We start from the raw sequence: 20,267 nt of genomic DNA, 5'->3' as shown, positions 1-20,267 counted from the left end.
TAGTCCAATCTGCAGGCCCGATCTCTGCCATGGCTCCAGCAAGCACTTAGAAACGGCTGGACAGCAGTGGCAAACACACATTGACCTCATGCTGAATCTGTGTGTGTGAGTGACGTGTTGATGGACTTCTCTTTTTAAGATTACCACATTCAAGGTCTGGATGCCGTATGTAAGTGTGATGTTTCAGTACTCTTGTCTCCCCCACTGTCCCAGACTCTGTGAGGAGCAGCGTTAAAATTCCAGAGGAGGCTGTCGTTGATGAGGAGGCCATTTTGAGTCTCCTGGAGAACAGTCAGACGTTCCTCCCACTCTCCCAGACATCCAACCACTCTCCCCTGTTAGGTATGGGAGCCACTTCGATCCACACACAAAAGCAGTCTGCTTTTTTCTTCTTTTTGTTTAAAAATCTATTTAAAACATTGACATTACAGTTATTAAGCCATGGAGCCAATCAATAATAGTGCATTGTTGTAGTTTGCCCTGTTGCTACTGTGCAGCAGCTTAATGAATTTGCTTATAAATGATCCATTTCATGCCTCTTCAACTGAATGCTTACAAACGGGGCAAAAGGATGTGATACTTCTGAAGTGATGTTTAACTAAAGTTAATCGTAACAAGACTCTAACTCGGTGTGTTGTGAACACACGTATGTCATACACATATTGCTACAACCAACGCAGCTTACTCTTTCCAGTGTGTATCTCTGATGTCTATTAATAAATAAGAAATCATATAAAAATGTTATGTTTAGAAGGTTTTTTTTTTTGTATAAAAGGTGATTGTTGTCATGGTTACTGTGCAAACAGGAACTGCTTATAGTAAATACAACATGACTTTTCATCATTTAGATTCACCAAAATGTAAAAAAAATTACAGAAACAGGTCCTGAGGTGAAGCTCAAACCTCACACTAGTCTATGACAACATTGTCATTTTAAATGTCCCGACAACATGGTTCGTACATCTTTGGAACAATCATAAAGATCATATCATAAAGATATTTGTGATGTGTTGATACATTTTGGATGGCATGGCTGACTAAGATGTGATGACTTTTCTTAAAGCCTGGGCATAATAAAAGGGCATAAAAAAGGGAAAGAAGTCATCTCGGATTTAAAAGGTTAAGCCACTTTATAGCTTTGATTTAAGTGATTAATTTGAGACCATTATTAAAGTTGTTGCTTGCAGCTTAGTGATGTAATGTCTTTGAAATGCTTTGCCTTTGTTGTCTATCCAGACAGCAGCCAAGACCAAGCCATCATTGATTTGCTGGCAGGACTGGAGAACGATGGTTTCTGCAGGACTCCCGTTAGGCAGAATTCCCAGTCCCAGTCACTTCCTGGTGCCAGTAGCTATGACTGCAACAGTGATGAGGAGGAGGCGGGGCCAGAGCTGGACAAGGTTGAGGCCGAGCTCAGTGTGATAATGTCACAGCGGTGGGACAACGAGCCTCTTGAGAACTCACCCTTACCAAGGCAAGTTTGTCTCTGTCGCATTTGAGGGAAAATCGACTGAAATGCAGTTTTATAGAACCAGTTAGTTGTTCTAATTCACATTTCCCCTTTTGTGCTGCCCTTCTGCAGTATTATCCGTTCGGAAACGGCTCAATTTAATAACAAATGTACAGTAGCAGTCAAAAGTCTCTGTCGTCCCCTCACTCGCGAACAAGACCCCGAGGTACTTGAACTCCTTCACTTGGGGTAAGGGCTCATTCCCTTCCCGGAATAGGCAATCCACCAGTTTCCTGCTGAGATCCATGGCCTCAGCTTTTGAGGTGCTGATCCTCATCCCAACCGCTTCACACTCGGCTGCAAAACCGATCGAGTGACTGCTGAAGGTCACAGACCGATGATGCCATAAGGACCACATCATCTGCAAAAAGCAACGATGAGAGGCCACCGAACTGCAACCCCTCTCCTCCATGACTATGCCTCGATATCCTGTCTATAAAAATCACAAACAGGATTGGTGATAAAGCGCAGCCCTGGCCAAGGCCAACGTCCACTGGGAACGAGTCCGACTTACTGCCGAGTATCCGGACACAACTCTCACTTTGGGCGTACAGGGATTGGATGGCCCTCAGAAGTGAGCCCCTCACCCCATACTCCCGCAGCACCTCCCACAGTATCACCACCCGGTCATACGCCTTCTCCAGATCCACAAAACACATGTAGACTGCTGCCAGCTCTGCCTCTACCATAGAGGGCGTGTTAGTCGGATTCAGGAGTTCCTCAAAGTGCTCCTTCCACCGCCCGATAACCTTCTCAGTCGATGTCAGCAGGATCCCACCCTTGCTGTACACAGCTTGGATGGTTCCCCACTCCCCCCTCCTGAGGTGCACGGACGGTTTTCCAGAAGCACCTTTGTTCCGACCAAAAGTCCTTCTCCAAAGCTTCTCCAAACTTCTCCCACACCCGCTGCATTGCCTCTGCCATGGCCGTCTGTACCCTGCAACTGTTTCCAGAGTCATCCCGGATAACATAACCCGGAAGGACTCCTTCTTCAGTCGGACGGCTTCCCTAACCACCGGGGTCCACCACGGTGTTCGAGGGTTACCGCTCCTTGAGGCACCTAAGACCTTGAGACCACAGCTCCTCACCGCAGCTTCAGCAATAGAGGTTTTGAACATCGCCCACTCAGGTTCAATACCCCCAACCTCCACAGGGATGTCTGCAAATCTCCGCCGGAGGTGTGAGTTGAAGATCTCCTGGACAGGGGCTTCCTCCAGACGTTCCCAGTTCACCCGCACTACCCGTACTCTCCTTTTTCTTTCCCTCTGTTTCATGAGGTCGTGTTGAACCATTCTTAGTCCGGCCCCTCGTCTGAGACCAATTTGCCTTGGGAGACCCTACCAGGAGCACCAGGCTCCAGACAACAAAAGGAACACAAATTAGTACATACAATGGTAATAATGTGTGCAGATAAAGCTAGAGCTGGATATCAAACCTCAATGCTTTTTTTTCTATACCAACCGGAATGTGATAGTAGCATTATTGTAAATTGTCAAGACTGAAAGCTTGCATTGAATGTCTGGTCAGAGCTGCAAACTTGTTTACTTATTCTTTCATCAGTAAGTTTTTAATTGTAATAATTGTTTTGCCAATCTAATACTTTATTTTGGCAAAGTTATTTTATGGCTGATTGTTACACAATATTTCTTTAAATATATTGACATAATTTTGCAACAACAACAACTTTTAACACAAAGCTAAATATATTCCTGAATGTCAAACAGCTGATCTAGTAGACGTTTGGCCCGATTCTTATAGTAAATAAAGTCTACTGTCTCTGCCAAGCCAATCTCTGTACTCATCATCGGCTATCGGTCTGTTTATAGAGATTACTGCCCATTTTAAGAAAGAGTAATGTAATTAACAAGCAATACAAACAAGAGCCCTTTGTTTTGTGTCTACACTATATGTGTGGTTTTGTTTGTCTGTTCTCCCTCTCATTGTTTTTGCTGTTTTTATCTCCTGTATTTTGTAAGGTGTCCTTGGGTCTCTTGAAAGGCGCCTCCAAATAAAATGTATTATTATTATTATTATTGATACTACGCAGTGAGATGCAGGAGCTGTCTGTGCATTGTTTAATCCGTGTTCCTGTCATCCCTGTGTGTACAGGCCCGGTGTGAAGGAGCTAGACGACTGCTTCAGTGAGGAGCAGCAGGAGTCCTCAGACGAAGACATGGACTGGAGTGGGAATAACTCTCTGTTCGCCAACTTGTCCATCCCCCAGCTCGACGGGGCCGCAGACGAGAGCAGCGGTGAGTCATCTCATGCTGAGACGGCACTTATCTTACATTCCCTGCTGATGTACCATCAAAGATATCAGAATACGGATCCGACAGCAGCTGCTCAATAGCAATCTGGGTTGAGGTTTTGGCTGTACGATCTAATTCCATTATGAGGGAGCTGTGATTTAATATAGTGCAAGACTTTGGGATTGTAATTGATTCCCTGGAGTTTGACTTATTACTAATTAACTCTTAATATGCTGTAGAGTAGCTATGAAGGCAGAATGTGTTATTAATGCTCATAATGCTCAGCTGACATCATTAGTGGACCTTTATATTTATGTGTGTGTGCAATTTGCTCTAGTTATTTATTACGGCATCAGGCTTTTGTTTCAATGAGATTGTCGGTGAATGTAAGGTAAAGTATTCATCAATACACAGGAGTGTAAGGAACTAATAAAATTTGATGGTTAAATACATGGAGATAGATAAGATAGATTTCATAAAACCTATTTTATAATATATAATGATATATTATAAAATAAGAAATTCTTCCAGCTGACCAAACAAATCATTCTACTTAATGTGGTAATTCTAAATATAGCACAAATGTTACTGGATAATCCAGTGATAACCATAAAATCATCTTTATGTATGCAGTTGTGGATAATACTTATGCTTTACCTGCAGCACATCACGGACTGTGAGTAGGTCTTAGTGACTTTGGAGTCCAGTCCTTTAACTTCTCTTATACTTGAGGGCTACTTTCAGTGTTAAAATATTTTGTGAATTACTCTTAAACCAAAAACTAAGGAGTGTTAAAGTTATGACTGACACCCTTTTTATTGTTCGGATTTTCTCCTAACCCAGCCTGTGTTCGCCGTTTGTATTTTTTTGATTATTAAGAAATCTAAATTTTTAAAAAGATCTTATTTATTCTTGATTTGAAGAGAAATAAGTAGTCATATGAAATGAATTAGACATCTGAATCAATGTCTTGCTGCCTCTTATGTTGTATCCATAGATTCATCGCTAACAGACAGTGGGTCCAGGACTCAGTCTTCTCTCATAGTCACTGAAAAGATGCTCGGGAAAAGGAATCCCTTCCCTGGGGACACAGTTCACCTGGAGCCTCCTTCCTCAGCTAAGATCCTTCTTGAGTGCAAGAACCCCGAGCTCATATCAATTCATGTGCTGGACACTGAGAAACCACTTGACAAGCACTTTCAATCAAAAAGCAGCCAGGACAGCATTAGTGAATGTTCAACAGGGTTCAAGTTTAATAAAGAAATCCCCTACATCCCCCCAGTCAAACATCCCATCCCCTGCAAGTTACCCAATAACCCTGAGGTGTCTCCCATCTGCATAGACGAACAGGACAAACGACCCCTGTACACGTATGACAAGAAAACCTCCATAGCTTTGAATAAGACAGACCTAGAAAGTTTCCCATTTGGCAATGGAAAGGTCACCAAAAACGGGAAGAAGTACGGCAGTATAAAGAATGTTGAAACAAACTGTCTGTCCATTCTTCAGAACCACAGGACCTTCTCTCTCTGTTACTCAGAGCTGAGAAACTGCTCAGCTAAGACAGAGCTGGAATTGAGCCAGAAGGACACTAAAAGCCCCATCCTGAGGAACATCTCCTCAACCCCGTCACCTATGGTAGAGGATGAGTTTCTTGACCCTCAGGAGGAAGAGATGGGCCAAGACAGTGAGGAGGGAGATGTTGGTGAACTCAAAATCAGGTACGAGGACTATCAGGAAAATAAGACTGAAAGGACTATAGTGGCCCAGCAAGAAGCACACTACAAGTTCTTCCCCAGTGTCATCCTCTCCAACTGCCTCAGTAGGAAGAAAGCTGGGGGCAAAAAGTTGGCTGATCCCTGTTGCAAGCTTGAACAGGCCCAGCTTTGCAGATCTAAGCTTAAAGTGTATAAAAAAAGGTTGGGAATGGCAGGACAGAGGAACAAATTAAACATGGTTGAAAGCTCTAGTTCTGACAGCCAGGTTAGCACTGAACTCACCACACCTGCTTTTCTACTGACATCAGACACAGAGATGCCAGTTTTAGAGGATAAGTCAATAAAAGAGGCTGAGCCAATTGAAGATGGGCCAATCATAGAGGGAGAGCAATTCATAAAGGAGGAGCCAGAAATTGAGGAGCGTTCTGTACAAACTCAACCAATTTCAGAGCCCCCTGCCATCACCGTTTCCAGTTTTTCCGAAGAAGCTAAAGACTCAGCAGAGAATATGTTAAGCCCATTGCACGATTTATCAGCTACGGTCATCTGTACTAAACCATCAGCACTGCCTGGTAGTAAATACACCCTTAGAGCCAAACGAAAGATGATCTATGAAGGCGAGGATGGAGAATATTCAGGTGCCCCTCGTTCTAAAAATCCAGCCCCTGTCAAAGAACGGTTCAAGGATAATGTCCCCAGTGGGCAGGAAGTAAAATACCAGAAACGACGTAAAAAGGAACCCCCTATCATCATCAAGTACATTATTATCAACAGGTTCAAAGGACAGAAAAACATGCTGGTGAAGATGTCCAAGGTGAAGGCAGAAGAGCCATTGGTGTTGCTGACGCCAGATAAACTGGAGCAGTACAATAAACTAGCCCCTCTTAAAGATTTCTGGCCCAAGGTGCCAGAATCCACTGCTGTCAAGTTTCCCATCATCGAGCCAAAGGTCAAACGACAGCCCAAAAGAAAGGCAAAGGTCAACTCTCCAAATAAGAAAACAGTCAGCGTCTCCTCCAAACCTCCGGTCAGACCGGTTTTAAGGGTCAAAAGGAAAAAAGGCTGTCAGAGAGGCCAAATTCTACCCTCTCTACTACCCCCTCAGCCATGTTACTGTGAGCTAGCAGATGACCAGGATATTGAGTATACTGATGTCATGGTAGAGTTAGGCTACCTCTCTGATAGATCCCCAAGCCCTACAAATTATACACCCCCTCGTTGTTGGTCCCCAAGTGACCCTCCTATGGACACCTGGAGTTCGGAACATCTGATTAACCCACTCATAGACCCATGTCTTAGTTCTGCTTTTCACAAGCCACAAACAGTGTTGTCAACCAAAGGAACACAAAAAAAGTGTCAAATCGCCAAACCTATGAAATCTGCGGACACTAAAAGGAAAGTAAGCAAGTCTGTTACTAAGCCTAAGGAGGAAGAGGAACTCACAAAGCAGAAATCAAGACAAAGGAGTACTGCTGCTCCAAAGCAGAGGAAGCAAACTAAGGATACAGCTGAAAGCACTATTAACAGGTCTACAAGAACCAAAAGAAAGTCTCTCAAAAAGAAGACTGAGGAACCCAAAAGCCATGACCCAAGTAAAGACAGCTCCCAGCTCCTTTTCCTAGAGGATGAGGTACCTCCTTCCGAGAGTTCCTCTCAAGACGTCCCTCCATTTCAGCAGCCAGTATGCACAGATGGCAACAGCCAGGGCAGTTCCCAGCCAGCATCTATGTCAAACTCTAACTCTGTAGCTCAGTCTATAGAACCAAAGGTTGAGGACTGTGAGACTTCCATCATGGAGGTCAACCAAAGCTTTTCAGCACCGGCTCAGCTGAAGCAGCAAGGTTGCCAAACCAATGTGGTAAAGGCAGAGGCTTCACAAGAGGAGTGCACAGCTCCTCCTCTGGCTGGTAGACACTTACTGGAAGACAGTAAAGACTCCCAGCAAGCAGCAGCTTCCCCACACTCGGGCCCAAAGAACGGGATAATCCCCACTCTCTCTGATACCCCCTCTGGCTTGGCTGTCCTCAAGCAGCTTCTCCAGAGGAGGCAGCAGGGACAGGCTCTTCCTCTACAAGTGGTTGGTACAGACAGCCACTCCACTGCCATCGCTCAGGCCACAACACTACTAGATCTCACAACTAAACCAGCTAAATCCAGAAGAGCTCCCCCGACCACTCCACGGAAACCCAGAGCCCCAAAATCTACCACTCCCAAGGATAAAAAGCCCAGAGTCAGGAAAGGTAAGGTAAGCAGCACTCAGCCACATCTATCAGTGAAGCAGGAGGGCAACATGTCAGATGACTGCCCCATCTTCCTGTCAGACCCAGGCCTGGACAGCTGCAACTTCATAGAGGATAGCTTGTCACCAGAGCTCCCACACAACTATACCTTTGATATAAATGCCATTGATCAGACAGAGTTCTCCAGCCCATACAGCGGCAGTCAGTTTGTCCTGACAGATAAACATTTACCAGTTAAGTTCCTCAGTGATGCCAGCCAGGAAGCTGTATCCGCTCAAACACTGGGAATTGAAAAGAAACTTGATAGGCTGTTTGATTCTGGGGAGGAGCTTCAAAGGGGATCTGACTGGCATAACGCAAGGCCCGTCAGCCCTGACCTTTTTGATAGACCTGACAACGGGGATTCTGTATCAAATCACCTCACATTCCTCGACTCAGAGAAAATAAAGAACAGAGAGTGGGACTTCTCTTTAGGTAAAGCCCATACACTCAGCCCCTTTCAAGACTTTCACTGTGAGAGAAAAGAGCTGCTCTTTTCCGTTTTTGACCCTGTCCTACCTTTGCCTTTAAACTCTGCCTCATTCGTTGACCATGAGGGCTCCCCAACAGGGGAGCTTCTGGAGGTCATTGATGGGCTAACGTCCACCACACCCAGCAGCTCTCCGCGCTCTATCAGCTCAGTCTCCCAGGTGAGGGCAAGCCAGCTGTTGCGGGGAGCAGGAGGTGGAGCCCACATTCTAAAGCCCCTTATGTCCCCTCCAAGCCGGGAGGAGATCCTCAGCACTCTGCTGAATTTGGAAATGTCAGAGATCACCTTCCAGGAGCCCTTCTGCAGCAACCCCTCTGATGCGCCAGGGAATCCAATGTAAGACTATATATATATACCACTGGCACAAGCTGAAGTAATAATTATATTTAAGGTATCTTACATAGGCATATGATTAAACTGTGTGTGGACTAAATGTACATATATAAAAATGTATCTGAAAGGCCTCCTGTGTAAGAAATGGAGCCTAAAAGACACATCAGCATGGCTGATATTATTCGCCCATTTTAGCAGATAAGTAAGTTGTTACTTAAAGGTACCATGTGGAGTTTTTGACCACTATTAGTGTTACAAGTGGGTCTCAATTTTGCTTAAATTGTGCACATACACACCTTCGAGCATGCATGCACAGCTGGTTCCCATAGAGAAACAAAACAATGTGCAAACAAAAGCAGTGAAGGAGAAGACCGCAATCTTTTTTAACATGGATTCTTTGCATCCATGTTAAAAAATCAATAAATAAAATATTAGCTTTGTAAATGTATTATGAGGAAGGACATGCGTTCAACATGTTTGGTAGAACTCAAAGAAACACAATACACTGAATGTAAACAGAACATTTGTTGAAATTGCAGTATGGAAATGCTAAAGATGTTTTAGAAGCAATGCTGCTTTTACATAGTTTGTCCACTAGAGAGTAAATGAGTAAACTGTAAAATGAACTGACCAGTACATATCAGAACACAATTTTTAAATAATATAATCTAGGGGATCCTTATAAACAATATTAGAATGTAAAAATGGCACTCATTTTTTTTATTTATAAATATTAATATCAGTGTCAGCCGCATAATTCCAGTATTTTTTGGCCTCTAGATAATACTTTCTACAGGGCTTTATTTAATATCACTAGGTTTTATATAGTTCTTCACTTCTATAGTTGTGTTTTAATTGCAGTAAATAATTGAATGAAACCAAGTCAATTAATCACATTCCCCTGTTTTCTCTCTAGGGAGGTTGGTGGCCGCAAGTTAGCGGTGCGTACCAGGCTGGCTAAGGAGCTAGCAGAGTTCAGCGGAGACTTGTCTTTGGAGGGTCTCCATTTCTGGAAGACAGCCTTCTCAGCCATGACGCACCCAGCCATTACTATTACCTCGTATTCCCAAGCCCATGGAGCTGAGGCCTCAGAGGCAAGTAAAGAACAAGCTAAGCTTGACCTGTCCTCCACCAGTGACAAGAAGGTCATCCTTCTGCCCTGCAGAAACCCACCAAGCAGAGAGCGTGTGCAGCTGTGGCTGGAAGCCAGGAAACAGTATGAGAATTTACAAAAAGGGCTTTTAAAGAAAGGGAGGGTTGGGCTGGATGTGGAGGGGAACCCAGAAAGAACTGAGCAGCCTGCTGCTTCTAGCTGTCCAGCAGTGAAGGTTGAGCTGTGCGAGAGACTCTCCAGTATCAGGGCCCATAGGAGAAAGAAATGCAGCTTGTCCTTAATCATATCTCCCATGAAGGATAACGGCTCTCATTGTAAATCCACAGAGGTGAGTCCAGTTTCAGATGAGAGCAGTGTGGATATTGAGCAGGAGGGTGGTGAAAAACATGATGATGATGCTAAAACCACATCTCCAGAATCCCCAGAGCTGCATCCTGTCCTGCAGTCCTGTCAGCCCAGCCCCTTAGAGCCAGACCGGCTCAACGAAAACTCTCTAGAAGCACTGTCACCAAGGCTCTGTAACTCCCTGGAGAATCATAGTCCTTCGCTCCTCCATGTCAGTACCAGGGAAGAGGGGAGGACTAGTCCCCATCTCCTTCACAGCACCCCTTTTTTAAGAAGGGGGCGGAGAAGCAAGAAAGACCTGGAGCCAGTGTGCAGTACGCCCAATTCTGGGGGTAAGAAAATGGCTTTCATTCTACTTGTAATCTGTACAAGTGTGCAAGGAATTTATCAAAGCTGACTAATCCTTTGGTCAGATCTTCTGCAGGCAGTCCTGTTATTGACAGTCATTCTCTGCTCTTCCTTTTTCTTATTCCTGCTGCAGAGGATCCTGTTTCTCAGAGACTCCAGCAGAGGAGAAGAAGCCAAGCGGACCCACTGAGAAGAGTGCTACTGACCACACAGATGAAGGTCAGACCACACATTTTTTAAATTATGCCTCCAGCTTGTTGCCCTGAATAAAGTCAGTCCCTCTTCCACTTCAGTTGTTTGACCTAAGCCTTAATCAGTTCTGCTGTTCATTTGATGCCTCTCGTGTACTCTTTGTCTTCCACAGAACCAGTTTGCTGCTTTGAATGTGCCAAAGAAAGATAGATCTCAGATTGAAGGGCCCAGCATAGCCAACTCTTACGGCTTCAAAATCAGCATGCAAAACCTGCAGGATGCCAAAGCTCTGCATGAGGTGAGCTGCCCAGCCTTTTCTGAGACTCTCAGTAAAATATTTAGGTTTGGAGTTGGACATCATTTTATTTTAATGCACTTATCAGCACTTAATCAGAATCCTTTCTAGATATTATTCACAATTTTTGAGGGAGGAATTATCATTTTTGCATCATTGTTCACATTTTCATTGAAAAATATTTTTAAATGGCGGATCGGTATCAAACAAAACATAATTTTCCTAAAGTATGACATCCGATGCAAAAAACTTCAAAACTCACTTTTATGTGTGTATTTTACTAACTTTGTTTGTTTCAGTAGATTTCTCATAATTCCGCAAAAGTTACCATTACACAATGCCTCATTTGCATATTCAAACATAACATTTCAGAAAACTTGTAATACAAATACTGGGGAAGTGTCATGGTAATATATACAGTGCATCTGGAAAGTATTCATACCCCTTCACTTTTTCCACATTTTATTATGTTACAGCCTAATTCCAAAATGGATTAAATAAATAAAAATTCTCAACATCCATTCATTCATCGTCTACCGCTTATCCGGGGTCGGGTCGCGGGGGCAGCAGCTCCAGTAAGGAACCCCAAACTTCCCTTCTCCGGGCCACATCCGCCAGCTCCGACTGGGGGATCCCGAGGCGTTCCCAGGCCAGTGAGGAGATATAATCTCTCCACCGAGTCCTGGGTCTTCCCCGGGGTCTCCTCCCAGCTGGACATGCCTGGAACACCTCCCTAAGGAGGCGACCAGGTGGCATCCTTACTAGATGCCCGAACCACCTCATTTGGCTCCTTTCAACTTAAAGGAGCAGCGGCTCTACTCTGAGTCTCTCCCTGATGGCTGAGCTTCTCACCCTATCTCTAAGGGAGATGCCAGCCACCCACCTGAGAGAACACATTTCGGCCGCTTGTACCCGCAATCTCGTTCTTTCTGTCATGACCCAGCCTTCATGACCATAGGTGAGGGTAGGAACGAAGATCGACCGGTAGATAGAGAACTTTGCCTTCTGGCTCAGCTCTCTTTTCGTCACAACGGTGCGGTAAAGTGAATGCAATACCGCCCCCGCTGCTCCGATTCTCCAGCCAATCTCTCGCTCCATCGTCCCCTCACTCGCGAACAAGACCCCAAGGTACTTGAACTCCTTCCCTTGGGATAAGGGCTCATTCCCTACCTGGAGTGGGCAATCCACTGGTTTTCTGCTGAGAGCCATGGCCTTAGATTTTGAGGTGCTGATCCTCATCCCAACCACTTCACACTCTGCTGCGAACCGATCCAGTGACTGCTGAAGGTCACAGACCGATCACGCCATCAGGACCACATCATCTGCAAAGAGCAGCGATGAGATCCTCAGGCCACCTGTCCATCCTATCCTATCCTGTCCATGAAAATCACAAACAGGATTGGTGATAAAGCGCAGCCCTGGCGGAGGCCAACATTCACTGGGAACAAGTCTGACTTACTTCTCAACATTCTACACGCAATACCGCATAATGACAGTGAAAAAAGGTTTTTAGAATTTCTTGCAAATGTATTAAAAAATAAAACACTAAAATATCACATGTACTTTAAGTATTCACACCCTTTACTTTGTTGAAGCACCTTTGGCAGCAATTACAGCCTCAAGTCTTCTTGAGTATGATGCTACACCTATTTTGGGGCAGTTTCTCCTATTCTTCTTTGCAGATCGTCTCGAACTCTGTCAGGTTGGATGGGGACTGCCGATGGACGGCCATTTTCAGGTCTCTCCAGAGATACTCAGTTGAGTTCAAGTCCGGGCTCTGGCTGGGCCGCTCAAGGAACATTCACAGAATTCTCCCTAAGCCACTCCTGCGTTGTTTTGGCCGTGTGCTTAGGATCGTTGTCCTGTCGGAAGGTGAAACGTCGGCCCAGACTGAGGTCCAGAGAGCTCTGGAGCAGGTTTTCATTCAGGATCTCCATGTACTTTGCTCCATTCAGCTTTCCGTCGACCCTGACTAGTCTCCCAGTCCCTGCCACCGAAGAAAGATAAACACAGCATGATGCTGCCACCACCATGCTTCACCGTTGGAATGGTATTGCACAGGTGATGAGCAGTGTATGGTTTCCTCCAGACGTGACGTTTAGAAGTGAGGCCAAACTGTTCAATCTTAGTTTCATCAGACCAGAGAATCTTGTTTCTCACATTCAGAATCCTCCAAGCGGATTTCATGTGTTTTGCACTGAGCAGTGGTTTCCGTCTGGCCACTCTGCCATACAGCCCAGATCCATGGAGTGTTGTAGTGATGGTTGTCCTTCTGGAAGGTTCTCCCATCTCCACAGAGGATCTCTGGAGCTCGGTCAGAGTGACCATCGGGTTCTTGGTCACCTCTCTTACCAAGGCCCTTCTCCCCGATTGCTCAGTTTGGACGGGAAGACAGTTCTAGGAATGAGTCTTAGTTTTTCCAAACTTCTTCCATGATGATGATGAATGATGGAGGCCATGGTGTTCTTGGGAACCTTTAACAAAGCAGAAATGGTTTTGTAGCCTTCCCCAGCTCTGTGCCTCGACACAATCCTGTCTCTGAGCTCCACAGACAATTCATTTGACCTCCTGGTTTGGTTTTTGCACAAAAATACATTGTGAACTGTGGGAGCTTACATAGAAAGGTGTGTGTCTTTACAAATCATGTCCAATTAATTTAATTTACCACAGGTGGACTCCAAACAAGGTGTAGGAACATCTCAACGATAACAAATAGAGATTGGATGCTCCTGAGCTTCATTTCAAGTGTCACAGCAAAGGGTGTAAATACTTATGTACATGTGATATTTTAGTTTTTTAGTTTTAATACATTTGCAAAAAATTCTAAAATACCTTTTTCACTTTGTCATTATTGTGTGTAGAATGTTGAGAGAAAAAATGTATTTAATCCATTTCGGAATAAGGCTATAACATAACAAAATATGGAAAAGGTGAAGGGGTATGAATACTTTCCGGATGCACTGTATATTAGAAAGATATTTACCCTATTCTCCTTTATCCATTCCCCTTTAGTGTCTCGCAAAATGTATGGGATTTTACAATACATTTACAGAGGGTTTTTTCATTTAGCATTCATAGCCTTATTTACAGTAACAGTCAAACTGGCATGCGCAGGTCGAATATTTATATCAACAAAGTCGCGTTTGACCTCGGATGACCCCGGTCATGTACCCAGTGTCATCGACGAGATCAGTCCCTTAAGTTCTTCTCGCTAAGACGCAGGCTGGTACTCACTGAGCATCAGCTTGAGCTAAATAAGGAAAAATATACTATTACTCGAAGTTGTTCAGAACTGAAGGTTACTCGCCCTCCAGAGGCTGCGACAGGCTGTCCCTCTCCAAGACTCTCCAACACTTCTCAGAGTGCTTCGACAGAGCCACAGGCTTCTTCTGGTGGCCCCCTTTTGGCCAGCCATGACTTGGTTCTCCCTGCTGCACAGACTCTGCTGCGGGACGCCCTGGCGTCTCCCCGCCAGGAAGGACCTGTTGTCACCGCTGGAGTGTCAGATTTCAGCAGTGGGTTTGGCCGCTGGTCCCGAACCGCTGCTGAGTAAGTGCATAGAGCCTGTCAAGATGACTATTCTGAATGCTAGAGCACTGTCTACTCGTCGACAGTACGAGAATAGGTGGAAACTGTTTTCTGGATGGTGTACAGATCAAAACAGGGACCCAGTACATTGCTCTGTGCCTACTAGCTTTGATTTTCTGCAGTCCCTCCTAGACGGTGGCCGGTCTCCTGCTACCATCAGGGTTTATGTGGCTGCTATTTCATCGCAACATACTAAAGTTGACAACAACACAGTGGTGAGCCACAGGCTGTTATCCCTCTCCTTAAATTAAAGGGAGCTCTGAGGTTGCTTCCCCCGAGCGCCCTAAGGGCTCCTACATGGCACCTGCCCCTGGTTTTGGATGCCCTATGCTTGCCTCCCTTTGAACCCTTGGAACAGGCAGAGCTGAGGTGGCTGTCAACCAAAACTCCTTTTCTCCTTGCCACCATTTCAGCAAAGCTTGTAGGGGAACTACAAGCCTAGTCTGTGAACAATTTATGTTTAAGGTGGAATTCCGATGGCTCTGGTGTTGCGCTGTGGCCGAATACAGTGTTCCTCCCTAAGATGTTGGCACGCTCACATCTGAATTGGCACAGTTTGACACCCCCCTCTCCCCCGTAGGAGACGGGGAGGAAAGGTCAAGACTCTTGTGCCCGGTGCGAGTCCTTAGAGCTTATATCGGGGCTACCGCATGCATACGACAGTCAGAACAACTCTTTATCTGTTACGGTGGTCCTAGGAAAGGCTACGCTCTCTCAAAACAACGCCTGTCCCACTGGATCGTGGCTGTAATTTCCCATGCATACAGGGCGAATGACCGTTCTCTGCAGCCCAGAGTAAAGAGCCACTCCACATCATGGGCAATCCTGAGAGGTGTGCCCTTGGAAGACATATGTGCTGCGGCCACATGGGCATCACCAAGCACATTCTCCAGGTTTTACAGAGTGAATGTAGCCACCCCTCATCCATTAGGCATGGTTCTTCTGCAGAGTCCCTCTGCTCCTGCTTATGAGGTAGGTACTCAGGATTCTTCGCGACTTTGTTGTTATAAGTCATCCAGTGTTAAGCACTGCCTCTGGCAGAAATAGAACGAAAATTACGTATTTAACTACGAGTCCTGGATGACCACCAGAGTTCTTGTGAAATCTCATGATTTTGCTAGAAGATTCTGTAGGACTGATCTCGTTGATGACACCGGTCATCCGAGCTCACACGTGACTTTGTTGATATAAATATTCGACCTGCGCATGTGCGAGACGAAAGATATTCAGTTTTAACCACTGCCTCTGGCGGTCATCCAGGATTAATAGAACCGTAGTTACATACGTAACTTTCGATTTATGGAGCGATACAAAAATATATCCAAAATCCCCTCTGTAAAAACCTTTGACTCTAATATGTCAACAAAAATAAAAAACAATTTTGAACCTAGCTTCATCCAATGTTGACATTTCTGTTCTGGAAATGTATGCAGATTAGCACATATTTAATAAGATAATGCCTTATTTGCATATTTAAACATAACATTTATAAAAACTTGTAATAGAAAAATGTATTGTAATCGACTTTGGGAAGTTTAGTGGCGCTATTTGTGAGTTAAAAGTTGTACCTTGTTGCAGAACGATTTGTAGGCTGGGATATCTCTGCACCACCACAATACTTCATTCAGAATGGTATTTTCACACATATTTTTCCTTTAATATATATTGTGCCTGTGATTTGGATATTGCATTAGTCCGTATTGCAAGTCCCATACAATTCTGATGAAATGTTAAGCTAAAGAAATGCTGATTGATGAAACTAAACCTGAACCAGGCCAAATAAATCCAGCTGTATACTGTAGCACAGTCTGGTAATAAAGCTTTCCATGCCATGACAAAAAATTCACTATGAAGGGGTGCTATGATCTTTGGGAACCACTGCTTTAGAGACTAGAGACTCCCGCTCTGATGCTCTGTCCACTCATGATCGTAGAGTTGCATCAGAGTAATCTTTCTTAAGTCTTACAAATGGTTTGTTCAGTCTTTGACTGAGTATTGACACTGGCTTGTAGAGAGCACAGTAACCGGACAACAGCCAAAACTTCCATTTTAGTTGTCACAGAACTACCATTTATTAGTGACAGCTGACACGATCATTTTATTTAGCATATTAAGTGGTGAACAAAATGGCCAGTGCTCAAAATGAGAAGTCTGCTAGCTAAATGTTTTCTACAAGGATCCTTGCTGATAAAAAAGGGCACAGACAGATGAAAAGTTTGATTTATCAGTTTCTGAGCAAATATTTTGCCAACTGGGAATCGGATCCAAGATGTTCCAGGCAATCGGAAGCAAACCACAGACATACAATGAAGGAAATAAGTATTTGATCCCTTGCCGATTTTGTAAGTTTTCCCACTTACAAAGAAATTAACAATCTATCATTTTAATGGTAGGTGTATTTTAGACAGAATATCAAAAAGAAAATCCAGAAATGTACATCATATAAAATATATAAACTGATTTGCATTTAATGGTGGGAAATAAGTATTTGATCCCTTTGCAGAACATGACTTAGTACTTGGTGGAGAAACCCTTGTTGGCCAGCACAGAAGTCAGACGTTTCTTGTGGTTGGTCACTAGGTTTGCGCACATCTCAGGAGGGATTTTGGTCCACTCCACTTTGCAGATCCTCTCCAAATCCTTCAGGTTTTGAGGGTGATGTTTGGCAACTCGAAGCTTCAACTCCCTCCACAGATTTTCTATGGGATTAAGGTCCCGAGACAGGCTAGGCCACTCATCACCTTAATGTGCTTCTTCTTTTGCCACTCCTTTGTTGCCTTGGTCGTATGTTTTGGGTCATTGTACTGAAAGATCCATTTACGACCCATTTTCAGTGTCCTGGCTGTGGGAAGGAGGTTATTGGCCAAGATTTTACGGTACATGGCCCCGTCCATCCTCCCCTCGATGCGGTGAAGTCGTCCTGTCCCCTTAGCAGAGAAACATCCCCAAAGCATAATGTTTCCACCTCCATGCTTGACGGTGGGGATGGTGTTCTTAGGGTTATAGTCGGCATTTCTCTTCCTCCAAACACGGCGTGTTGAGTTGATGCCAAAGATCTCAATTTTGGTCTCATCTGACCACATCACCTTCTCCCAAGCCTTCTCTGCATCATTCATATGTTCATTGAAGCTTCAGACGGGCCTGTACATGTGCCTTTTTGAGCATGGGGACCTTGCGGGCGCTGCAGGATTTTAATCCATTACAGCGTAGTGTGTTACCAATAGTTTTCTTGGTGACTGTGGTCACAGCTGCCTTGAGATCATTGACAAGTTCCTCCCGTGTAGTTCTTGGCTGATCCCTCACCAGTTCTCATGATCATCCATACCCCACGAGACGAGATCTTGCATGGAGCCCCAGACCGAGGGTGATTGATGGTCATTTTGTGTTTCTCCCATTTTTCGAATAATCGCACCAACAGTCTCCTTCTCACCAGCTGCTTGCTGTTTGCTCTTTGGTCTTGCCCATGGTGGAATCTGATTGATTGATTCTGTGGACAGGTGTCTTTATACATGTAACGAGTTGAGACAGGTGTCTTTTAAACAGGTTGATATTAGGAGTACCTTCTTAAAGCGAAAGGACTTATCTAACCGGTGTGTCAGAGCCTGAATTCTTGTTGGTTGCAAGGGGATCAAATACTTATTTCACACCATTAAATGCAAATCAATTTATATCTTTTATATGATGTAAATTTCTGGATTTTCTTTTTGATATTCTGTCTCTCACTGTTAAAATACACCTATCATTACATTTATAGACTATTCATTTCTTTGTAAGTGGGCAAACTTACAAAATCGGCAAGGGATCAAATACTTATTTCCTTCACTGTATAGGAAATAAAAGAAAAAGCATTCCTATTTGTTTACATTTATTGTGAAGATGAACTGTGTAGTGTTGATCTCTGGGGGCTGTATTTGTGCGCAGCTGCACCTGTTTTAATGTAGTGGAGGGACGGCTGAGAAGATGCCAGAGAATAATGAGAAAACACCAGAGACCAAGTTTAGTCGAGTATTTCTTGAAATGCAAACTAATGTTGACCCATTCTCCAGTAAGCCTGTACAGCCTATTGGGATTTGCACTCAATGTTCCTGCCATGTAATGGATGCTCTTATACAAAGAGACTTGGAGTGAATGCATCAGTATAATATGCTTCTATTACTCAGTCACCAAAATAGTATGCAAGGGGTGAAATATTCAAGGCAACTAAAAAATATCAAATTAGAGAGTAAAACAAAACGTGGGTCTGAGGGGGATAGAGGGTGACCTGATGTGCTTCTAAAGACGATCATTATTTTCTCGGTCTAAAGTTTATGGCCTCAGATTGATTTTTCCTTTTGCTTTTTGTCTTCCCCCCCTCAGGTCCAGTATCTAACACTGATGGGCATGGAGCTCCATGCAAGAACCCGACGTGACCTTGAGCCTGACCCTGAGTTCGACCCCATATGTGCCTTATTCTACTGCCTCAGTTCTGATGCTCCCCTGCCAGATGTAGACAGCACCCAGCTGACGGGAGCCATTGTGGTGGACAAAGACCATGAAAGTTGTGACCAAGGTTTAAACTCAGTTAATCACAGCGCTGCTACAAAGAAGGATATTTGTACAAATATGTTTTAATGTGTAGCATTATTCAAGTCTAAGTAGTCAGCATTGTTTATCAGGTTGTTCATCATAGTCACACCTTCAGTGCTGTGTACTGTCAGGCTGATGAATGTGTTTAAATGCCCTCAGCAGGTCACAGAGGAACAGCACCCCTGCTGGTCAGGTCAGGCATCTCTGGGCTGCAGGTGATATACGCCACTGATGAGAAGGTGCTGTTTCAGGAGCTGATCACCATCATGAGGAGGTTTGTGTTTATGTTTGTGAGTGTGTTTGTGAGAGTGTGAGCACATCTCCTTCAAACCAGAAGGTCGTGAGTTCAATACCAGGGCTGCCACCATTGTACCCCTGAGCAAGGTACTTAAGAGTTGCTCCAGGGTAGTTAGTTCACTGTAAGTCGGTCTGGATAAGAGACATGTAATGTAATGTAATATACTCTCCCAATATATGTTCAAGATTAAGTAGGTTGCTAATATGCTATTCAGAGTCAGAGCATCACTCTGAGCAGAATTCACTTCCTTCCATCCTACACTTATAAACAGTCCATGCTCATAACTTACTGTTCTGAAAATAAAGTCTGTTTTTTGTCAGGTTTGACCCAGACATCCTGGTGGGGTATGAGGTGCAGATGCGTTCCTGGGGCTACCTCCTCCAGCGGGCCGCAGCGCTCGGAGTGGATCTGTGTCAGCAGCTGTCACGAGTGCCAGGTAGGTAATGTACAAGTGAGAGGAAGTAATCAGTTCAAAGCAGGATAGACATTTGTTCTTAAACATTTTATTTATCCTTTCTCAAAGATGCACTCCCACTTATTTCATCACCATAAAATTCTACATTTGGTTTGCAGCTCACTGATGCTGTTCCGAAATGCACTAGTGAATTTGGGGATTTAGGGGCACTTTCAGGCATTGCATTTTGTTGTGTTGTACAAGGATACTAATTTAGCCTTAAACAAAGTGGAGAAGCACAGCGCCCTCATTCATTTCAATTGTACACACAAACTATGCATGGTGGTCCTGCAAAGAAAGTTGAAATCTCTCTTTCTCACCTCGGTTATGAGATCAGAACTGTAAAAAATAACAGAGTTTAATTCACAACACAGGGAGAACAAATGAAAGAAGTACCCTAATTTTATATGATCTTATGGTCATCCGTAGAAGCAGAAGTTAGTGGTTTAAACTGAGCCGTCCTGTGCTCTGACACCATACCAACGGTA

General features: G+C 44.3%; 1 protein-coding gene across 1 annotated transcript in view; it reads left to right on the top strand.

Moving 5' to 3' along the window:
- The window catches only part of rev3l (REV3 like, DNA directed polymerase zeta catalytic subunit), a 93,606-nt gene that overhangs the window by 51,735 nt on the left and 21,604 nt on the right, over positions 1-20,267 (top strand). Inside the window, 10 exon segments of the mRNA XM_029425906.1 lie at positions 214-342; positions 1,237-1,474; positions 3,620-3,762; positions 4,757-8,582; positions 9,496-10,370; positions 10,520-10,605; positions 10,751-10,876; positions 18,818-19,010; positions 19,190-19,301; positions 19,646-19,761. Of these exon segments, the coding sequence (XP_029281766.1) occupies positions 214-342; positions 1,237-1,474; positions 3,620-3,762; positions 4,757-8,582; positions 9,496-10,370; positions 10,520-10,605; positions 10,751-10,876; positions 18,818-19,010; positions 19,190-19,301; positions 19,646-19,761 (5,844 nt within the window).

The sequence above is a fragment of the Cottoperca gobio genome, chromosome 24 (genome assembly GCF_900634415.1).
Source record: "Cottoperca gobio chromosome 24, fCotGob3.1, whole genome shotgun sequence".
NCBI classification, from domain to species: domain Eukaryota; kingdom Metazoa; phylum Chordata; class Actinopteri; order Perciformes; family Bovichtidae; genus Cottoperca; species Cottoperca gobio.
Note: the sequence above shows the minus strand (reverse complement) of the source record. Positions and strands in the feature narration are given on the sequence as shown.